The sequence below is a fragment of the Melopsittacus undulatus genome, chromosome 8 (assembly GCF_012275295.1).
Source record: "Melopsittacus undulatus isolate bMelUnd1 chromosome 8, bMelUnd1.mat.Z, whole genome shotgun sequence".
In the NCBI taxonomy this organism is placed as follows: domain Eukaryota; kingdom Metazoa; phylum Chordata; class Aves; order Psittaciformes; family Psittaculidae; genus Melopsittacus; species Melopsittacus undulatus.
The window spans coordinates 38,755,280-38,775,024 of record NC_047534.1 but is presented as its reverse complement, the minus strand read 5'-3'; the positions used below and the strand labels follow the sequence as shown (position 1 = coordinate 38,775,024).

At 39.1% G+C, this 19,745-nt stretch overlaps 1 protein-coding gene across 2 annotated transcripts in view; it reads right to left on the bottom strand.

Annotated features, from left to right (window-relative positions):
* ZNF385B (zinc finger protein 385B) overlaps positions 1–19,745 on the bottom strand; it is a 165,588-nt gene that overhangs the window by 121,045 nt on the left and 24,798 nt on the right. Inside the window, exon 2 of one of the 2 annotated variants that reach the window (XM_005152566.2) lies at positions 12,617–12,919. In XM_005152566.2, the coding sequence (XP_005152623.1) occupies positions 12,617–12,917 (301 nt within the window). In that variant the 5' untranslated portion in view covers positions 12,918–12,919. Of the gene's footprint in view, positions 1–12,616; positions 12,920–19,745 lie in introns of those variants that run through there. The other variant, XM_031052215.2, reaches the window with a different exon arrangement.

Here is a 19,745-nt window from a genome sequence, read left to right as displayed (position 1 = left end):
CATTCTGCAGCCCCATCACAGAAGGCCACCAAATTGATCAGGCAGGATTTCCCCTTAGTGAAGCCATGCTGGCTGTCACCAAGCACCTTGTTGTTTTTCATGTGCCTTAGCATGCCTTCCAGGAGAATCTGCTCCGAGACTTTGCCAGGCACAGAGGTGAGACTGACTGGTCTTTACTCCCTTGGGCCATCCACTTTCCCCTTCTTGAAAATGGGGGTTATCTTGTATAATTATGGGGGTTATATCAGACCCCATCTAGAGCCACCACACATGCACCAAATGTATCATACCACAAATTCTTGTCCAGTCAAAAATCTCACACTTTCACAAGTTTCCTACCAGAAAGTTTTGTCTGTTGAGCTTTCACCTTTCCCCCAGGTAGCTCCTATAACATACTATACAACTTTCAAAATCTTGGTCCTTTAAAGAAGCTGTATTTCTCTGTTCACAGAACATTATCCCTGCTTATCCCCTCCTGAGACCTTCAGTGCTCAGTCACAGACAAAAAGCTTTTCCAGGATAGGTCCAAGGCTAAGGAATTTAGCCTTTCTTTTGCCCTAACTGCTGTTGTCAATATAAAAGCACTCTCCTTGCACCCATACAGACCAAAAAGTATCCTGCTTTCCTCACTTCCCAAAAGGAAAAATAAAAAAAATTTAAAAAATATCCTCTTAAAGGAACAAAAAGCATACATAAAAGAGGAAGTTACTCAGTTCATTTGCCCTTCCTTCGTTTGGTCATGTTATGAGCATTGCTGAGAATCCCACAGAAAACATATGAAAAAAAGACACTGTTTCTTGGCTGAGCATTCTGGATGAGACCTCTAGAACATCTCTGCTGGCTCTTTAGCCTGGAGACAGGGAAAAACATACATGAATGCCAGCTTCAGCAGTAAGGCTTCAACAGGGTTGTCACGGTGAACTACAGTTTCCAGTTTACTCACCTCCTCCGGCAGGAATCATCAGTGACCTTCACTAAATAAGGCAAATTCAAGATTTCCACAAAGAGCCTGGGTAGACTTGGGTCCTAAAGTCAAGTAATCAACATGGAATTGCTCACAACCCCATACCACTTCCTCGATCATTTTTTCCTCTTAGCTTACAGTATCATTCAAAATGTCCTTGTAAGTAACCTTGCAGTAGTGAAGCTGCTAATCCCCAAATGCTCCCACGCTGCAGAAGATCACCATACATGAACACTGATGTTTCCTAAAGGACAAGAAATTAAAATTGCAGTGCTGGGTGATAACTGGCAATCTGATTCAGAAATAGCTCTTGAAACAGTAGAGCTCCCTACCAGGAAGTGGTTTTGTCCAGTGTAATGAGCACACCAGAACTTGCTTCTCACTTTACCTACCAATATGAAATAGCAGGAGGGGAAATATGCAGTAATAAAGACACTGGGAAGAGGATACAAGATCTTTGAAGCTGAAAGCACCTTACAAACAACATCATCTTGGAACAAAGGACTAGCCTGCTTGAAATGTGACAAGCTTGTATTCACAGCAGTAAAAAGCATGGATAAAAAGAGCCCCAGAAAGAATTAAAGGACAAGGAAATGCATTCTAGCTCAAGCACTTGAAGGAATAAAACAAGTTTTATGTGTCATGGTAGTGATATGTCACATATTGTTTTCCCAAATGTTTGTAACAATATTTTCTGCCTTTAAACACATGCTGAAGAACAGCAAGAAAAAATTATTCAAAGGTCCTAAAATGACAGCAATCTTTTCCTTTTTTTAAAAAAAAAGCTGTATAAAAAACCATCTCAGTGTGCATCTATTTCATGACTACAGGATGATCCAAAACAACATGGCTTTGAGAATGGAGCTTTGTTGAATTGATATTCTGCTGTACCTACGCATCTTTGATGAAGGGCAGTAATTGCCATAGCTTTTACTTGTCTTTCTCCTGCGTGACGATGGAATAATAAGAAATTGGTACACTGCCCTAAATAAGCTTCTAGAAGCTATGGCCTGCAGCTTCTTCTTTCCCAGGGAAGCATTTTCAGTAGCTTCTCAGAATCTCTTCTCAGCACTTGAGAAACATTCCCAGTTCTAGAGCTCACCATATCTTCCACACAAAATGCAAAGTCAAATTTTACCCCTTGAAGATAGAACTGAACAAAGAAGCAAACATTGTATCATAAAACAAAATGCTTATTGTAGGACCAAGTCAGAATTATAGGGGCCTATATTACAAACAAGACAATTTAAAATTATCTAATGTACAAGAGGGAGTGATGCATGCTGGACAAAGTAACCCAAGCAAAGCCTAATGATGCACAAAGTTAGTCTTTCACTAAGGATAGCTGCTGGTGAGGGAACAGCTGGCAATCTGACAGAGTCAGAATCACAGAATCATTGGGTTGAAAGGGACCTGTGGAGTTCATCTAGTCCAACCCTCGCCTACCAAGCCAGGGCCACCTAAAGCAGGTCACACAGGAATGTGTCCAGGCAGGTTTTGAACATCACCAGAAAGGGAGACTCCACAACCTCCCTGGGCAGCCTGTTCCAGTGCTCTGTCACCCTATATGTAAAGTTCTTCCTCATGTTGAGGTGAAACTTTACATGTTTTAGAATGCCCTCTTCCAAGAATGAATTAAGTGTAAAAAGTGATGGCTCATCAATTTATGAATTATATGTATTAAAGGTTTTAGAAAGGTAATTGTTAACAACTGATTTTGACTTCTACAGATTTCCAAATAAAGACAAAAGTTTGTAAAGTGGTCTAAAACTGCTTTCTAAAAAGCATTTTTCCAGAATGTTTGGGGTGCTTTACATACATGTTTTGAGTGTATTTTGTCTTTGGTCATTAAGCAAGCACACAAAGCAAATTAGCATTGACGGACAGTAATTTTCCATGTCATGGAAAAAAGCTTATTGCAAAGTGGTTGTAAAACTCTATGAAGTGTAAGAAGGTGACAATGAATTTAATATATTTCTGGCATGAATGACAAACATGCTTGCAAATGTTATCTGAAAAACTGCAACAAAGTAACTCCAAAATGCTATCAGAAATACGAGTAGTTTAAATCACAGGGGAGATTTTCCTTTATTAGGGTCTCCCCAAGATCCTCACCACAAACCGCATTTTTGCTGGGTTATTTTTTTAGGGGGGTAATGTGGGGGAGGTGTTTTGGGGTTTGTCTGGTTGGTTTTTATCTCCAAAGAACACCTTAGCAGAAGCTATCAGCTTTGACAGAACACCAAAATTCTGGCACTGAACCATAAATTGACCATTACCATAAAAAGAACTGCTAAATGAGAAACCATGTGCTCAGTATAAAACTAATTTCATGCTTTCAAAAGCACACAGTGGCTTCTAGCAAGATAGTGGCCCTGGGACTTGCAAAGACAGATTGGCTAATACAAATGGTGTGTGCTCCTGATGCAGTCTGCTTAGCCAAGCTTTACATGTACTGGCAGTAAATGGAAATTCTCGAATCTTCTGTCAAACAAATACACACTTATAGATAACTTTAGAGCTGAAAGCTATAAAACAGCTGCCTCATAAATATATTTAGCAGGAAAACGCATGAGCTGTCCTAGTTCCTCATAAAAAAACCCACAGCAGTCTTTACATAGTAAGCAAATACATTTCTATAGCAAGCAAGAAAAACATTTTAATAAATATTTTTAGCATCTTTCCTTCTTTTATAAAGGAAATCACTATCAGAAAATGCAAATATAATCATAGCAGGTCTCATCACAAACTAAGCATTCCTGTTCTGCCAATGTGTTTAATAAGTAACTCAGTTGAACTTATTTTTTGTGTGTGTGTGTGTTCTGCTACAGCTGAAATCCTCAATAAAGGACTTTTTTAAAAATACATCAGTACAAAGTCTATTTAGTTCCTGATAATGCTTCTTTCGAGCTTAAAGATTTACTACTAGAACTTTGGGGGCTACCTTTAGTACACTATCCGTTCCCTTAAATAAAACTTACTGCACTAAATCTCAAATTTAACCAATTAGGGAGAAGCATCAGTAATTGTATACCCTTCTCAAAGCAAGTTGTCAGTGCAAATGAATTACTGGAAGCTGTCCTGGCATGACAGGTCATAACTTTTAAAATTAACAATGACAGACATATGCAAGATGTATGCAATTTATTGCATTCTGTACTTTCTTAGTTTATCAGGAGAATCCAACAGCTCTTGCATTTTACTTATCATTATAACTATAATTTGAGATTTAACACAGCAGAAAGCAAGCTCTGGTAAGAGGTATTTAGTCACACTGCCAATTAGCTTCTTTCCATAACAATAATACAGCATCACTGACACATTCCAAAAACATTTAAAATGCATAGAAAGTCACCTACTGGAAAGACACCCTCTGCAAACAGCAAGTAAGGAAAGGGAGCTTGCCACATATTTAGAGTTACTTTAAATACTGGAATAAGACAAGAAGAAAAACATGCATTATATGCCTTGCCATTTTTCTTAACCTTCCCGCTGGAATAACTGAAACACAAATGTCATGCACACAGAAACAATACCAAAGATGTAAACATCCACTCTTAATATGGTATCAGAGAGAAATTCAATGAAGTTTAGTAATAAAAATCATGCTCACCTCTACTGGGAAGTCCAGTCCACATTATGGCAATACTATTTAAGCAGCTTAAACAGCAACCAAGTTACATAAACAAAACTTCCAGTATGTGACCAATATGATCTACACTGCTACAGAGACTTGGCTCCAGCCCTGATCAACTGTGTGACAGTACACTGTTATACCAGTGCAGCCTCAAACCTTCCCAGATGCCGTCTTATTGCATTGCTCATTGAAAATCCTTCACACGCTGGCAACATTTTAAGGAAGGACAAGCACACTCTGAGTCATTTGTAAAGAAAGCAAAGCAATTTCAGTTCTGTATCTTCATGCGTACCGAAACACACAGCACTGTCAAAGTAGAAGTCTGAGGTGAATTTATGCTGAGAAACAGGCAACCCAAGCCTTCATTATCAATGCATGGAATCAGCTACAGTGATCAAATTCAAACAAACCATCAGGAAAAAAAAAAAAAGGAAGATACAATTATGAAAGGCTCTACAGATTCAGCTCCAAACCACACCGAACGAAGAATCATCTATCTAGGCTGTGTAAATGTTAAAAATAGCTCTGTCTTTTCTACAATGAACATGAGACAGGGGAAAATCAGTAGCCTGTATTGTGATGAGGTTCGTTACTGGAAGAAAATCCTCCAATAAAAATTAATGATTCCTCACAGCTTTTCTAAGTAAGATTAATTTGCAATTATGCAAATGAAGAAATAAGTACTTTTTAACCACATAATAGACAAAGTCTGTGATTCATAAACAAATAGGTATTAAAGAGAAGCATAAAAATTTTAGAATACTGACCCAGAAGAGATCTGTACAGTCCAGCAGATTAAGCATTTGTACAAAAAAGTCAATAACTAAAACCATTACATTACACGACCAGTACATTTGTCCTTTAAAACAACAATAATTTTTTATTACTACAAAAATTCTCCGTGGCTTATTAAATTCATGCTCGTAGTACTCCCACACAGACTTCCCACTATGTAAGCCTTTTTTCAGGTATGCCATAGGTTTTCCTGCCCAAAAAAGGTAAGAGGGCATGTGTCTCTGTGCATACTCACACCCACAGAGATACACAATACAGTAAGAATCAGATGTAATCACGACTAGGTTAAGTTTGCAAAGAAATAGAAAGGCGCAGGAGTCTTTATTATAATACCTGTACAGTTATGTAAATATACTACTGTGTCATGAGACAATTATGAGAGATATTTTGGCAGGATCTGATCACAAATAGGACACTTACTGATTTACTTCTGCAAGAGAAAAATAAACAAATCTGACTTAATATTTTTTCAGTCATTTTAAAAACAGAAATCACTTTCATTCACTTTGCATTTCCAACAGTGATGACTCTGCATTGACAGATGCCTTTTCATCTCAGCTGTCTACACCTGTAAACTGTGGATCACAGCCATCAAAGGGACAGTGAAGAAGAAATCCTTACAGCAACATGAACTCAACTGATTTCAGCAGCTCTCCAGGCTGTTTAAAATATAAGGGAGATCCCCCAGCCTGAGCAGAAGTTGTTTCCCCACCACTCCTGCAGATGTTCTCAGCTGGAAGTCATGGCTGTTGAGCAGCTGTATTTTTGTCCTAGACTCTAGAACATCTGATTACCTGATATCTTAAATGCTAGTTCTTTACCACAGCGTAACTGCCCCTGAAAGAGGTAAAACTCTCAGAGAAGGAATTTTGCAGAGAATTTTGATACAAGCAAATATTTGTGCAAGCTGAGAGCAAAGCATGCCTGCTGGGGTAGCCAATTTTATTTTGAAACCCTTCCCCACTCCACACAAACCACCACCCCTCCATGAACTGCTTTTTTCCATACTACTCACATACTCCATCTGTCTGCTTACAAATGTCATTCATGTGCTCCCTACCTCCTAGAGAATGAGGTGGAGGCTACAGACCAATTATTCGTCTGATAATCTCTACCAATTTAAAAAAAAGTTGGGTTTTCTTTTTGCCATAAGGGATTTTCTTAATGTTTTGCTCCAATTTCTTGAAAACAACCAACCTCAAGGAAACAATAATTTTCCTTTTTTTTCCTTAAGACTTCCATTGAAGACACGTATCAACTACTTATTTTTTTTATTAATTTTACCAATACTTTCATGCTGCAGCTACTCAAATGCAGAATATAATGGGTATGGTTTGTAGTTATTAATAAACAAGAAACCATCTTTAATGTCAGCTCTGCCCCTTCATATTAACTTTCATCAACATTTTGTAAGGAGTATCAAGTGTACCAAAACAATATGATAAACCCCCTTGATTTCAGAGCAGCTAATCACAACTGCTGTGAAGAAAAACAGCAGTCACTTATCATAAATACATTTCATATTGAAAGAAAAACATTAACTTACATAATATTACATATTTCTTGAGTAAGCTGTGGAAGATACTCAAGCAGTGGAAAGAACGTGGAACCATTTACTAAATGCAGTCTTGTTCAAAAGACCAGAAAAGCAGTGAACGTACCCTGCAGCGAAAAGCGAAATACTAACAGCTTCTAATCAGCTCCCCAATCTAAGTTGTATTATGGGAACATAACTCTTTTATTATTATTACACTGGAGAAAGACTTTTTAGCAGGAGAGTCTAATCTTTTCCAAATAGGAAACCAGATTTTATACAGAGTAGGATAGCAAAGCAGGGAGCAACCCCCTTCCAAACAGGGCCAGAAGGAGGAAGGCCCAAGGTACCAGTCCACCTCATGCCCACACAGCAGCAGCCTTTTTCCAACTGCTTTCCAAGAGGTTGGGCTGTAGGCAGCACACATGGAGGGCAGCACAAAAAAAAGGGTTTTGGTGCAACACAAGAAAGTGTAAACTCACAAGGATTTGTACTGCCCTCATCCTCTCTGTAGACTTATACACCATTTCTATAGCTATGCATGCATGCATTTAGTAGGACCCAGCTCACAAAATTGTTTCAAGATACTTCTGATTGCTGCTTAGCATTGCCCCGAGTGCTTGGTAGAATAATTTATAAAGATCTCCTGTAATAAAAATCAGATTACCCTTGTTCTTTTTTTTAGAAAAAGGAAAGATGAAAATTGATGAGGAAATTGAGGGCCTAGATCAAGAGGCTTAAAGTAAACAAAAATTCTGTTCTCCATTAAAATGGCACAAGGCAGGCTTAGATGGCAACTAATCTGCCTGCCAGAAGGCTAGTCTTGGCCCAGCTACAAACACCTCCATTTATGATCAGATTCTTCTGACACTTAAAAACCAAGGGAGAGCTCCACTGAAATCAGAGTAATGCAGTGCAGTTTCATTCTGTTGTAACTGACTGTAGTTTAATCCTGCGCTGACCTAGTCACCTGGTAAAGTAATTTAAATTTAATTAAAGAAAAAAAAATCTTTCTTTCTTGCACCAGGCCAAAGGGGAACATGAGACACTATTCATGCTTCCCAACTCTAGATACTTAATTTGGAAAACTAATACACAAGTTAGCTATATGGTCTATGGATTCTTGGAAGGATAATTCTGAGCACTTTAATTGTAAGCTTCCCTGCCTCCATTAACTTGAAATGATGCTTAGACTTACAACTTAACACGGCATCACACAAGGAGGCAGAGCAATTCCAATCTCTATTCCCAAAAATGAGAAAAGTCTGCCTTTTCTATACTTGCTCTTTTCTCCTCCCATGTCCAATATTGCTGCTTTCCCTTCTCCATCACACTAACATTACTTTTTGTGGCCTGATTTATATGATGAATGCAACAGAAGCCCAGTCATTTATGTATTTATTTTGCTAGTTTAACAGACCCCTGGCTGTGAGCCAGATCACACAACTGCGTGCAGGTAATCTCTAAGGAAATCATACTGTGATTACTCCCTCAGTATCACAGGGGAACAAGTTAACTTGTAGGACCGTTCCTTACAAAGAGTCACAGCGCAGATCCCACAGCATTTCCAAACTGTCATCAAGAGCACACTGCGAGAGGACTGACATCCCAATCTCATTTCCAGTCAAACCTACAGAAAGGTCTTCGAACAGGCACTAATGAGTGCCAGCTGGACACTAAAGCACATACGCTCTTTAAACAGCCCAGAACCCAGGAAAAAGTGATTCTGCTTTGCCCGCTTCTAGAATTTGAGCATTTTCTATAACTAACTGAAATTACCCTACCCATTTCCAGGGATCTGTAAAATTTGGACTTCCATGGGTAATTATAGTACATTTACTCTTGAAACTACACCAACTGTTCCCATATTAGCATGGGGGCAAAGGAGAGCCAATTCACCATGATACCACCCCAGGGAACATATAATGAGAATTTCTGGAGCAAAATCGGTGTCACCTCCAGAGGAAAACCAGAAGGAACACAGCGAAGCCACCCACAAGACTGTCCGCAACATATATTTATGAACCACTCGCTGTTATTCCTACAGATAGCTCACTTAATACAAAAGGCTTAAGGGAAACAGAGAGGCAGCCGCAGGCGCCGAGCCCTGCCGCGGCCGACGGCTCCATCACCCGGGCTGCAGCACCACCTGGTGGCACCGTGTGGCACCGCAGCCGCACCGCCCTCACCACTCTAGCCTGAACCGCTAACACGATAGCTGTGCGCCAGCAGGCAAGGAGGCAGGCAGTCTTCAGGTACCATACTCTTCAAACTGGTTCCTCCCCTGTAAGGAGCAAACACGTTAGCCCTTGTTTCCGGGGTGACAAGTAGGATTTAGGGTACTCCAAGCAGCTGTGACCTGCCCCACAGCTGTCACCACTTCAGGCTCCAACTAGTCATGCTGCTGAAAAATATTTAGCAGGCCCACTACAAAATACATCTCCCTAAGGCTGCAATGAACTACCCCATTCTTTTTCTACTTATAGGAAATAACTGGAATAATTTCCAGTTCAACCTGTGGAAGCAAATACACACTTTCTTATTTTCCTGAGACTTCATTTATTTCCTTCTGACAGAAGCCTGGCCATACATTAGATATGCCTGTGACACACATACAGATGGCCCACTGGGAATGGCATCACTGTGAAACTTCAGCCTGAGCTGCAGTATGAATGTGTATGACTGATAACACTAACATAAGCAATAGTGAAGGCTCTAACATCACATGCAATATACTTTTCCCACAGAATACTGCTTTTTTCACTCATGATTATTAACACTAAAGAAAATTAGTTCATGAGTGGATCACCAAAGCCTTCTAATTTCATCTCTTTATTTGCTCAATATGAAGTAGCTGTTAAACTATATATGCAATTTTACTTGCTATAAATCAACTAAAATTGCAGGTAGAACTCCAAGAGCAAAACAGCTTCTTTAGATTTCAGAATAGATTTCAGAATAGATTTCAGAACAGATTTCAGAACAGATTTCAGAACAGATTTCAGAACAGATCTCAGAACAGATCTCAGAACAGATCTCAGAACAGATCTCAGAACAGATCTCAGAACAGATCTCAGAACAGATCTCAGAATAGATCTCAGAATAGATCTCAGAATAGATCTCAGAACAGATCTCAGAACAGATCTCAGAACAGATCTCAGAACAGATTTCAGTAATGGGGTGGGAGAGGCAAAATAAACAAGTCTATAAAAACAGAGTATGCTTTTTAGAAAATATTTTGCTAAATGCCTTTTGAAATTCTATGACAATTGTACCCTTATTCTAAAACATGGAGAGCTAACTTTAAAGTTACCTCTAAAACAATTTCTAGACTTTAAATATATAAAACCTCATCTATACATTGCGGAGTATTATTGCCGAGACATGGAATTTCAGTTACCAGATCTTAGTAAACTCTTCAATAGTGGTACAATAAGAACCTATTACTGAAAGTTACAAGCAACAAATTGAGGTGATATTTGTAATACACAGTGAAAGTCAACAATTACAAAGAATGCTTTATAACTACCTGAGGCCACCTGTCACAAAGAAGACCTCAGAAGAGGATTAATATGAAAATATGTCTCATGACTCCTTAGTCATGTTCATCCCCATTTGGAAGAACATCCACCAAGAGCCAAGGACACTGGAGGCAGTGGTGGTGCACGGATCAGTTCTGTCATAGAGGATCAAGAATATTCTGGAAAGTCTGTAATCCTGGGGTTTGTACTTTCAACAAATATTCACAGTCGTGTATTTTCCATGACTTTTTTCCCCAATCAGAATATTACTAATTTCACATTCATCTTACGAAGACCGAGGAAAACTCCAACCAGAGATCTCAGGAAGCTTTCTGCAAAGGTTTCTGTTGTGTGCTGAACTGTTCACCACTGGGCTCGATAGCAGGGTATGCAGTTATAACAATAAAGTATGAGGGGGGCTATTTGCTTCCTTCGCACGTGGAATAAAGTCTGTTCACTGTGGATGTTCTCGTACCATCTGCACAATTAATTCTGTTTACAACATTAGCCAAAGAAATGGGAAAGTCAGACTCCCATTATGAGAGGTAATGACACTCCAGAGGACATGGATTAAAACTGAGCCTGGATAATGTCAATTTATAGGAAAATTAATTTCTACTTATTTTTGGAAAGTGTTCTTTGAGAACTACATTTCAGTAAGTCCTATTCTCATAGGATCTCCTAAGCAGTATATTAAATGGTCTATAAATTAGGATGTCTCATAGATATTAAGGAATATTAAGAATGCACACAAATAATTTTAGGTGTTATTCCATAGGAATTTAATCATTTGGATGACAGGCCTTACCCAAACGATAACCTTACATTACATGGTCCTAAACAAAACAAAACAATACCACAGACTTAAAAAACAGACAAATCCACTCAGAATCAGAATCAGAAAAAGCTAAGCCCTTTAATGCATTTTGACTGTTTCTATACAAAACCAAAAACAACCCCAAAGCAAGTCCCCTCACGTAGCTAATTAAACAAAAATAAAACCTTTTTCATGCAGATTTGAGATCCATTACTTCAGATCTCAAATACTTAACAAGTGTTAGAGAGAAGCTTTTGCTTCTGCTAGACAGTAAGTCCTTAAACCTGCAGCATTTTATGCATCTCAAAACTAGAAAGAATAACTTGTTATATGTGCTTGCGACATAAAGAATACTTCCCAAGATCAACTTTGGCCCTTTTTGATTCTATGGAATGTCAAAAATCCCTGAATTTTCTTTAACAAAAAAAAAAAAATAGGTAAGAGAATGTATTTATATCAACTATCAGTAAGAAAAGCAGCCTTAATGTGCTGTATCAGTTTTCTTCAGTGCTGTTGGAACATTACAGAAAAAGGGTAATCCTTCAGCAAAACCCTTAAACTATGAACAACAAAGCAAGAGACCTTATGGCATACTGGTATCCCTCAAAAAAGGGAATGAGAGCTGCAACATCCTTACCCTTACCAACCGTACAAGACTGCATCATTTATATTATGTGCTCACTTTCTTACATGCATAGAGAAGCAAGGGAAGACTACAACTTTTTCAGAACAGCTATGAGTTGAGTCTAATACTGAAATTAAAAGGCGTATTTTGTGCTTTGCACCTTTACATTATGCAGGTTAAATGCGTTTTACCCAAGCATTTGCGACTTTTGTTTTGCCCAGTAAGTAAAAACTATTATTTCAAATTACTTCTTACTTGAATAAGAGTAATTAAAATCCAGATCACTGAAAGCAGAAACAAGGAAAGGCCCAGGCCTGTGAATTCCAGCTCTACTCCTCTTCCCACCACCACATTTCTTTTAAGATGTTTCTCCTGTGCACACAGCATCCTCCTAGAATTTTGTTTTGGGAACAAAAGCAGATGACAAAATGCATGACTCTCTAAAGCCACAACAGCTACTTTGAAATAGACCATATCTCAGCTACACAAGGCTCAACACAGCCATTAATCACGCATTATTACCATTAACACAATATTGCCTCCATACAAGTTGACTTCACAGAAAGAGAAACCACCAGTAATTCCAAACATGGCAAAGTATTATAACTACTAGTATTATTACTCTATATTAAGTTTACTGGTTACGTTAGGTGGGGAAGGTAGAGCTTAAAAGCTTCCTCTGATTTCTTGACCAAAATCCAGCATCTCATACTAATAATGTACCTGTGCTTGTACTTGCAAACAAAGTGCCCGAAGCTGTACTTGTAGGGAGTTTTCCATTATTTAGCTGCTTCATTCTTTTCAGGTGAGACTTCCCATTGTAATGAACTTGAGCTTGTGCTGCAGAGTTCAGCTGTATATTGCACACTTCACAGAAGGAAAACAGTATCTTCTTTTTTTCTTTGCTTAATTGATAGTCCTGCCTGTCATTCCTCAGTCCTTTTTCTTCAAAGCCCCGTAGAATAGCTGGTTGATTCATAATCCCATCTTCAAAGACGTGGTCAGGACTTAATGGACGTTTCATACCTACAAAGCAAACAGCCAGAATTGTTACTAGAAGTCAATTAATAATGCTTACTATTAAGTTGGCATTTTCTTTTTTTTCTAAAATGTTACACAACATGAACCAAAGACCAGTTCCAACAAATAAGGTTCCAAATTGTGGAGGCATCACTTAGTAGATAAATACACGCATTTGTGACACACCACAGAGCTCAGAAGTAATAAGTTGGCAATATATTACAGTCTGCACACAACAGCTCACAACAAGTAATTTTTTTTCTGTAGGCTATTTTAAAGCAGCTTTATTATTGCATCTCTAGCAGATTTTAAGATTATTTTCAGAAACATTTCCTTTGCACTGCTGAACACTGATTCCAAAGCCTTTTACTTTCCAATGCCCATAGTTGTACCCACTGCCCCAAATTACTCCACAAAAAAGACGCCAACAAAAGATGCTACTGAAACACTGGAAAACTGCACTGTTCAAGTGATACTTATGAATACTTTCCACTTTTACATACACGCAAATCTTCAGCCTCCATACAAGTATTAAGACATTGTCTGTTGTAATCTGTCAACATCTCAACAATTAAACTACTATAGAGGGAAAATGCCAGCTAGATGTTAGTCTCATGGGAGCTACACAAATCACACTAAGTGACAGCTCCTGAAAAACAATCCAAGAGCCTGAAGTACACACTTGTGCCTACAGAATCAAAACCTCATCATGATAAATGAACCAAGTTCCACAAAGCACTGTCTGTATATATGGGTGGAGGTGTGCAGGCATGTATTTCATTTAAGGTATGCTTCTAAATCAATAAAAGAAGAAAGGTAAGGGAAAGGGTCTCCTTGTAATGGGGGGAAAGGTTTTGGGGAATTCACATAGAAAACACTTCAGATTTCTTGGCTAAACAACTTGCTGTTTATAGAATCATAGAATAGTTAGGGTTGGAAAGGACCTTAAGATCATCTAGTTCCAACCCCCCTGCCATGGGCAGGGACAACTCACACTAAACCATATCACCCAAGGTTTCATCCAACCTGGCCTTGAACACTGCCAGGGATGGAACATTCACAACCTCCTTGGGCAACCCATTCCAGTGCCTCACCACCCTCACAGTAAAGAATTTCTTCCTTATATCCAATCTAAACCTCCCCTGTTTAAGTTTTAACCCATTACCCCTTGATCCTATCACTACAGTCCCTAATGAACAGTCCCTCATCAGCATCCGTATTGCCCCCCTTCAGACACTGGAAGGCTGCCATGAGGTCTCCACGCTGCCTTCTCTTCTCCAGGCTGAACAGCCCCAACTTTCTCAGCCTGTCTTCATACAGGAGGTGCTCCAGTCCCCTGATCATCCTCGTGGCCCTCCTCTGGACTTGTTCTAACAGTTCCATGTCCTTTTTATGTTGAGGACACCAGAATTGCACACAATACTCCAAGTGAGGTCTCACAAGAGGAGAGTAGAGGGGCAGGATCACCTCCTTCAACCTGCTGGTCACGCTCCTGATGCGGCCCAGGACACAGTTGGCTTTCTGGACTGTAAGCACACACTGAAGCCAGCTCATGTTCATTTTCTCATTGACCAACACCCCCAAGTCCTTCTCCGCAGGGCTGCTCTAAATCTCTCCTCTGCCCAACCTGTAGCTGTGCCTGGGATTGCTCCGACCCAGGTGTAGGACCTTGCACTTGGCATGGTTAAACTTCATGAGGTTGGCATCAGCCCACCTCACAAGTGTGTCAAGGTCCCTCTGGATGGCATTCCTTCCCTCCAGCATATCAACCAAACCACACAGCTTGGTGTCATTGGCAAACCTGCTGAGGGCACACTCAATCCCACGGTCCATGTCAACAACAAAGATGTTAAACAAGATCAGTCCCAACACCGATCCCTGAGGGACACCACTCGTTACTGGTCTCCAGCCAGACATTGACCACAGCTCTTTGTGTGTGGCCATCCAGCCAGTTCTTTATCCACCAAGTGGTCCACCTGTCAAACCAATGTCTCTCTGGTTTAGAGACAAGGATGTTGTGTGGGACAGTGTCGAACGCATTGCACCAGTCCAGGTAGATAACATCAACAGCTCTACCCCGTCCATCCGTTCTGCAGCCCCATCACAGAAGGCCACCAAATTGATCAGGCAGGATTTCCCCTTAGTGAAGCCATGCTGGCTGTCACCAAGCACCTTGTTGTTTTTCATGTGCCTTAGCATGCCTTCCAGTTGAATCTTCTCCAAGATTTTGCCAGGCACGGAGGTGAGACTGACTCGTCTGTAATTTCCTGCGTCAGTTTCTTGACCCAGCAAAGAGGTTTTAAATGCAAGGTTCTGTTTTCAGCCTGGGAAGCAGACCAGCATGGATTTTTCTGCACACCTACCACCCTGTTAAACATGAGGAATGAAACACCAAACCTCCACACACACAGAATATGAAACACTAAAGCAGTGATATCAATCCTTCCCAAAACTGTGTAGTATACACAAGCAATACTTGAATACTCCTCTTGCTATTCAGTCAAGTATAATAGCAGGAAAAAGTCTGCTTGGTTCTTTGGCACAAGTATGTGAGTGTTATTTATACTATGAGATGGTGTATTTCATCACATTCCTAACTCTAGCCCATGCTTAAAACCTTAGTTTTACACAGATTCCTCCTCCAGCATGATTCACCAATCAAGTATGATAAACAGTACAAAGACTTATTCATGTATGTTTCATATAACCAAGCCCTGTCATCAACTAAAAGCTATAAACAATACATTAATATATACATCACATGAAATATTAAACAAAAAAATCATTATTAAAAATAATTGTAAGCTACAAGAACCTATTTGCTTTTAAAAACAAAATACTACTGGATCCTGAAAACCTAGGCTAGACACTGTCACACTAAATCATTTAAGCCTAAGTATCATATTTCCAGGCAAGCAACCAAGATCCTTGACTCAGCTGAGCTTAGATGACATTTTCATCTGAAAATTTAATCTGCTTAGAGCTTCAGTATTTGTTGCTTTTCAGTGCATTTTTTAAACCATAAATAATGTCCCCTATCCTTTTGTTTTCTTTGTATTTGTATTTCAACAGCACTGTTGTAGCTTTTCCTCCCTAAAGTAAATGTTTCAAAACAAAAGCATTTCTTTTTATATTACATTGGTTTAGATGCTATACTTTTTTAATAATAAAATAGATAACAGTGTAAAAATCCTGGCTCATCAGAAATTTCATAAATTTGACTGCAGAAAGCAAATAATTCTAAATATAATTCAATAATTATTTCAATAGTCTACAAGAATTTAGTCTAACTCAGTTGGTTTGGGTAACTTAAATGTGGCAAACAGCTACATTAGAAAGCTGCATGGACCAGAAGGCATCCTGATGGAGCCAACAGCTCCTGCCGAGTACCTGTAACAGCACCAGAACCTTTCAAATGAGGGTTATTTTGGAAACCCACCAGCCTGGTACTGCATTATCCCATTATCATTGCACCAGGACTTACATACACTCCTGGACTGCACACTTTGGTTTACTTTCATCCAAGGGAATGAAACCTTTCAGCTGGTAAACTCTGAGACTGCTGAAACATGAACCAAGTGGGGAAAATCAGAACACTTGCCTCAAAAGTATACTCCTGACACGGCCAAAAATATTTTCAGTATGGACACACCTGGAAAGAACAACCGATCACAGCAAGGACTCAAACTCTGCACCTACACCCTAAGGCATCCCAGCTGCCAGTCTAGAAAGAGAATTAACAACCTTCAAACAAAGAAAAAGAAACCACTATCCAAGTTTCACTTTTGTTTTTAAAAACAAAATAGTTCTAAACCCACTCTGACCACAAAGTATCTTCTTCCTTTGCATAACACAGGACAAAGGAGTCTTCAAATCAATCTTACTAATTTACAAGAGAAAAAAACACAAGCCAAAATTTCAAAATAACCCTCATTGCCTAAAGCTCCGCATCTAAATTAAAAGGTGACCTGATTATAAGCAGCAGTGACCTCCCAACAACTGATGGGAGCAGCAGATGCAAAGCACATCTGAAAAAATACCTACATTGAACACACTAAACTTCGGCTTTAGGAGGGTTTCCAGCAGCATACTCTAACCAGTCCAACCTGGAGAGGACATGTACACGCAGCCAGAGACCAAACCCCACTAGCTCTCAGAAGTCTACCTGTGCTTACACAGAAATCCCAGCCCTCAACTTTCCAGGATCTGAGACAGCTGAACATTTGGTGTAGAAAATCATCTGTTCCAACAGTCTTGTCCAGTCCCTTCTTAAGTGTTTAAGAAAAAAATGTTGGTGGCAAACACCCACTGAGATTTTACGGTATGCACATCTTTCACACAGCAATACAGCTTTTATCATCAGTTGTGGTGTATGTATCTGCTCAAAAAATAGAAAGGTTATTACATGAAAGGTCCTATTTGTCTTTAAAACTGTGTCTACTTCTTGTCTTCTTTGAAGTTAGGGTTGGAAAAACACACTTTTAAAAGTCTATGCTGAAATGTCCTGGCTCTAGGATATATAGAACAAGTACAGTTCTTCATTGAGGAAGTGTTAAGAATCTCACCCTGAATGCAATTTATTTTGTAAGAGGTAACCTTTCCTTGTAAAGCCTTCTACTTTTGTGAAAGACACTTGTACGTACACATTAAATTCTAATTAAAACAAAAAAAAGCAAACAAGAAAGCTCACTAACCAAAAAACTTCAGCAATCTTCCTATTCTATAAATTTCCTAATCACTCCAATTTATGCAAGCAAGAATCTGGCAAGTGTCTTTCTTTATCCTTTAAAAAGTGCTTTTCACTGCAGACAGATTTTGAAGAGTTCTGGATGGTACTTATTCTCACTCACCAGGAGTCAGATATGAAATGGGGCCATTTCATTCCTCAGGTTTACACATAGCTCAATAGCATTATCATGTAACAGAAGCAGCTACTTGAGACTGCAGTCAGTGAACTGAGAATAAAGAGAAGTTACATGATCATTATATTCTGCATAATCAAAAAAATATTTAGAGTCATAGTCATAGTAGACAGGACTGTGAACTATTCAGAATTAGACAAGAATAAAACCAAGAATATGAGTTATTTCAAAGGGAGAAAGGATGGAAATTATGTAGGGAAAATACAGTGTCTCAATCCTGTAAGCTCCCACATTTGTGTAACCTGGATACAGCACAGTATAAGCTGAGTCTCAGCAGCAGCTGATACGTAACAATATCCACTAATTAAAACATCCCATACAAAAAGAACATGATTCCGTGAATCACACTGGAGTGACACACACATTACAAAGGTACTGCTATATCACTGTAGTTGTATTTACTCAATGACTTAGAGGACTAGAACCAATTAAAAACTGAAAAGCGAGAACATGAAAATGAGACAAAAAAAATGGGAAGAGAAGCATCTGAGTATGTTAGAAAACATCCAGCTAAAGGATCCAGAAAAAAACCCTGAGTCTGTAAAGGGATTGTAAGCCATATTCATCTCGCACAGGTACTTCAAAGTCTGCTGCTTTCTCTTGCAAAAGGAAGTTCTGATTCAAACGAGATATACTCATCTTTACTTTGACAAACAAGAGGAAGCAATGCAAGTATAACAGGTATTTTCAGGTGTTTGACATAGGCCGTTACTTGACTAAAAATGTTGTCCCCCCCTCACATTTCCTCCCAAGTACACAGAACTGATCTATCAGCATAGATTCTGCAAGCAATACTATAGGAAGAATAAATCAGTGATTTATGACACCACATTAAAATTCTTAGGTGTCACGAGATACGCTGTCAGGATTTCTGAAACCACATCTTCGCAGCCTCTTGCAGCTGGCAAAAAAAAAAAAAACAAAAAAAACCTAAGCATGGACATCCTTTGTACTTGAAGCTCAAGGCAATTAGCCTTTCAGTTTAGCTAATTTATGTTTAAAGAGAGTTGTGCTTTCAGAGGAGCTACAAAGAAGTATTCTATATATTACACTGCTGTAGGTGAGAATGTGCGAATCTTTACTCAAAGGAAATAAGCTTTTGTTATCCTAACGAATTAGTGATGGTTACATGAAGCATTCTTTTCCTAAGTGCTGGTCTAAACTTTTGCAATGCCCATTCCTAATTAGTTGATACTTCAAAGAACCACTATGCTGGAAATGCAATTACACTGCTGTCCCTCTGTGGATGTGTGCCAGGTAAGCAAAACAGAAAATGTCCTTTAACAACTGACATATGGGCAAAGAGAATGTTCTCCTTTAGCCTTTGGAAATTGTCAAATGAATTATGGAAGACACAGGAACAAATATCAATTTTAACTGGTTTTCTATATAGTTAAGATTTCAAAAAAAGGTTCATTCAGACAGGGGTGCGGAGGGGGTAGGAGGGAGAAGAGAAAGACAGACCAAAGACTAAGCCTTGTGCTGTACACTTCTTAAGGACCTCCTATGGAGAAAAACTATGTATGCAGATGGACCAGTGAAGTCTGCATGCATGCATTCAGAGCTGTGGTCTTGCACTGCGGCAAGTATTATTCCATAGTTCCACATCTCTGCCATAAAACATTCACACACAAGAATGAAGAAGAAAAAAAAAAGGGGGGGTGGGGAGAAAACTATCTTGAATATGTCTGGAGCATCATTTAAAAGAAACTCACTAGAGCTGCTTTTGAGAAGTCTTATGACCTTTCTTATATTTTTAAATAGTATTTCCTAAACATAGATAAACTATCAAGAGGCATATGGTTTGCACCATCTGGGCAACAAGTACTATTGGGATACTGTGGTGAACAGCATATGCATAGTGCCTTGTGCACAGTATCCTACAGTGTTAAAAAAGCACTAGAGACTAT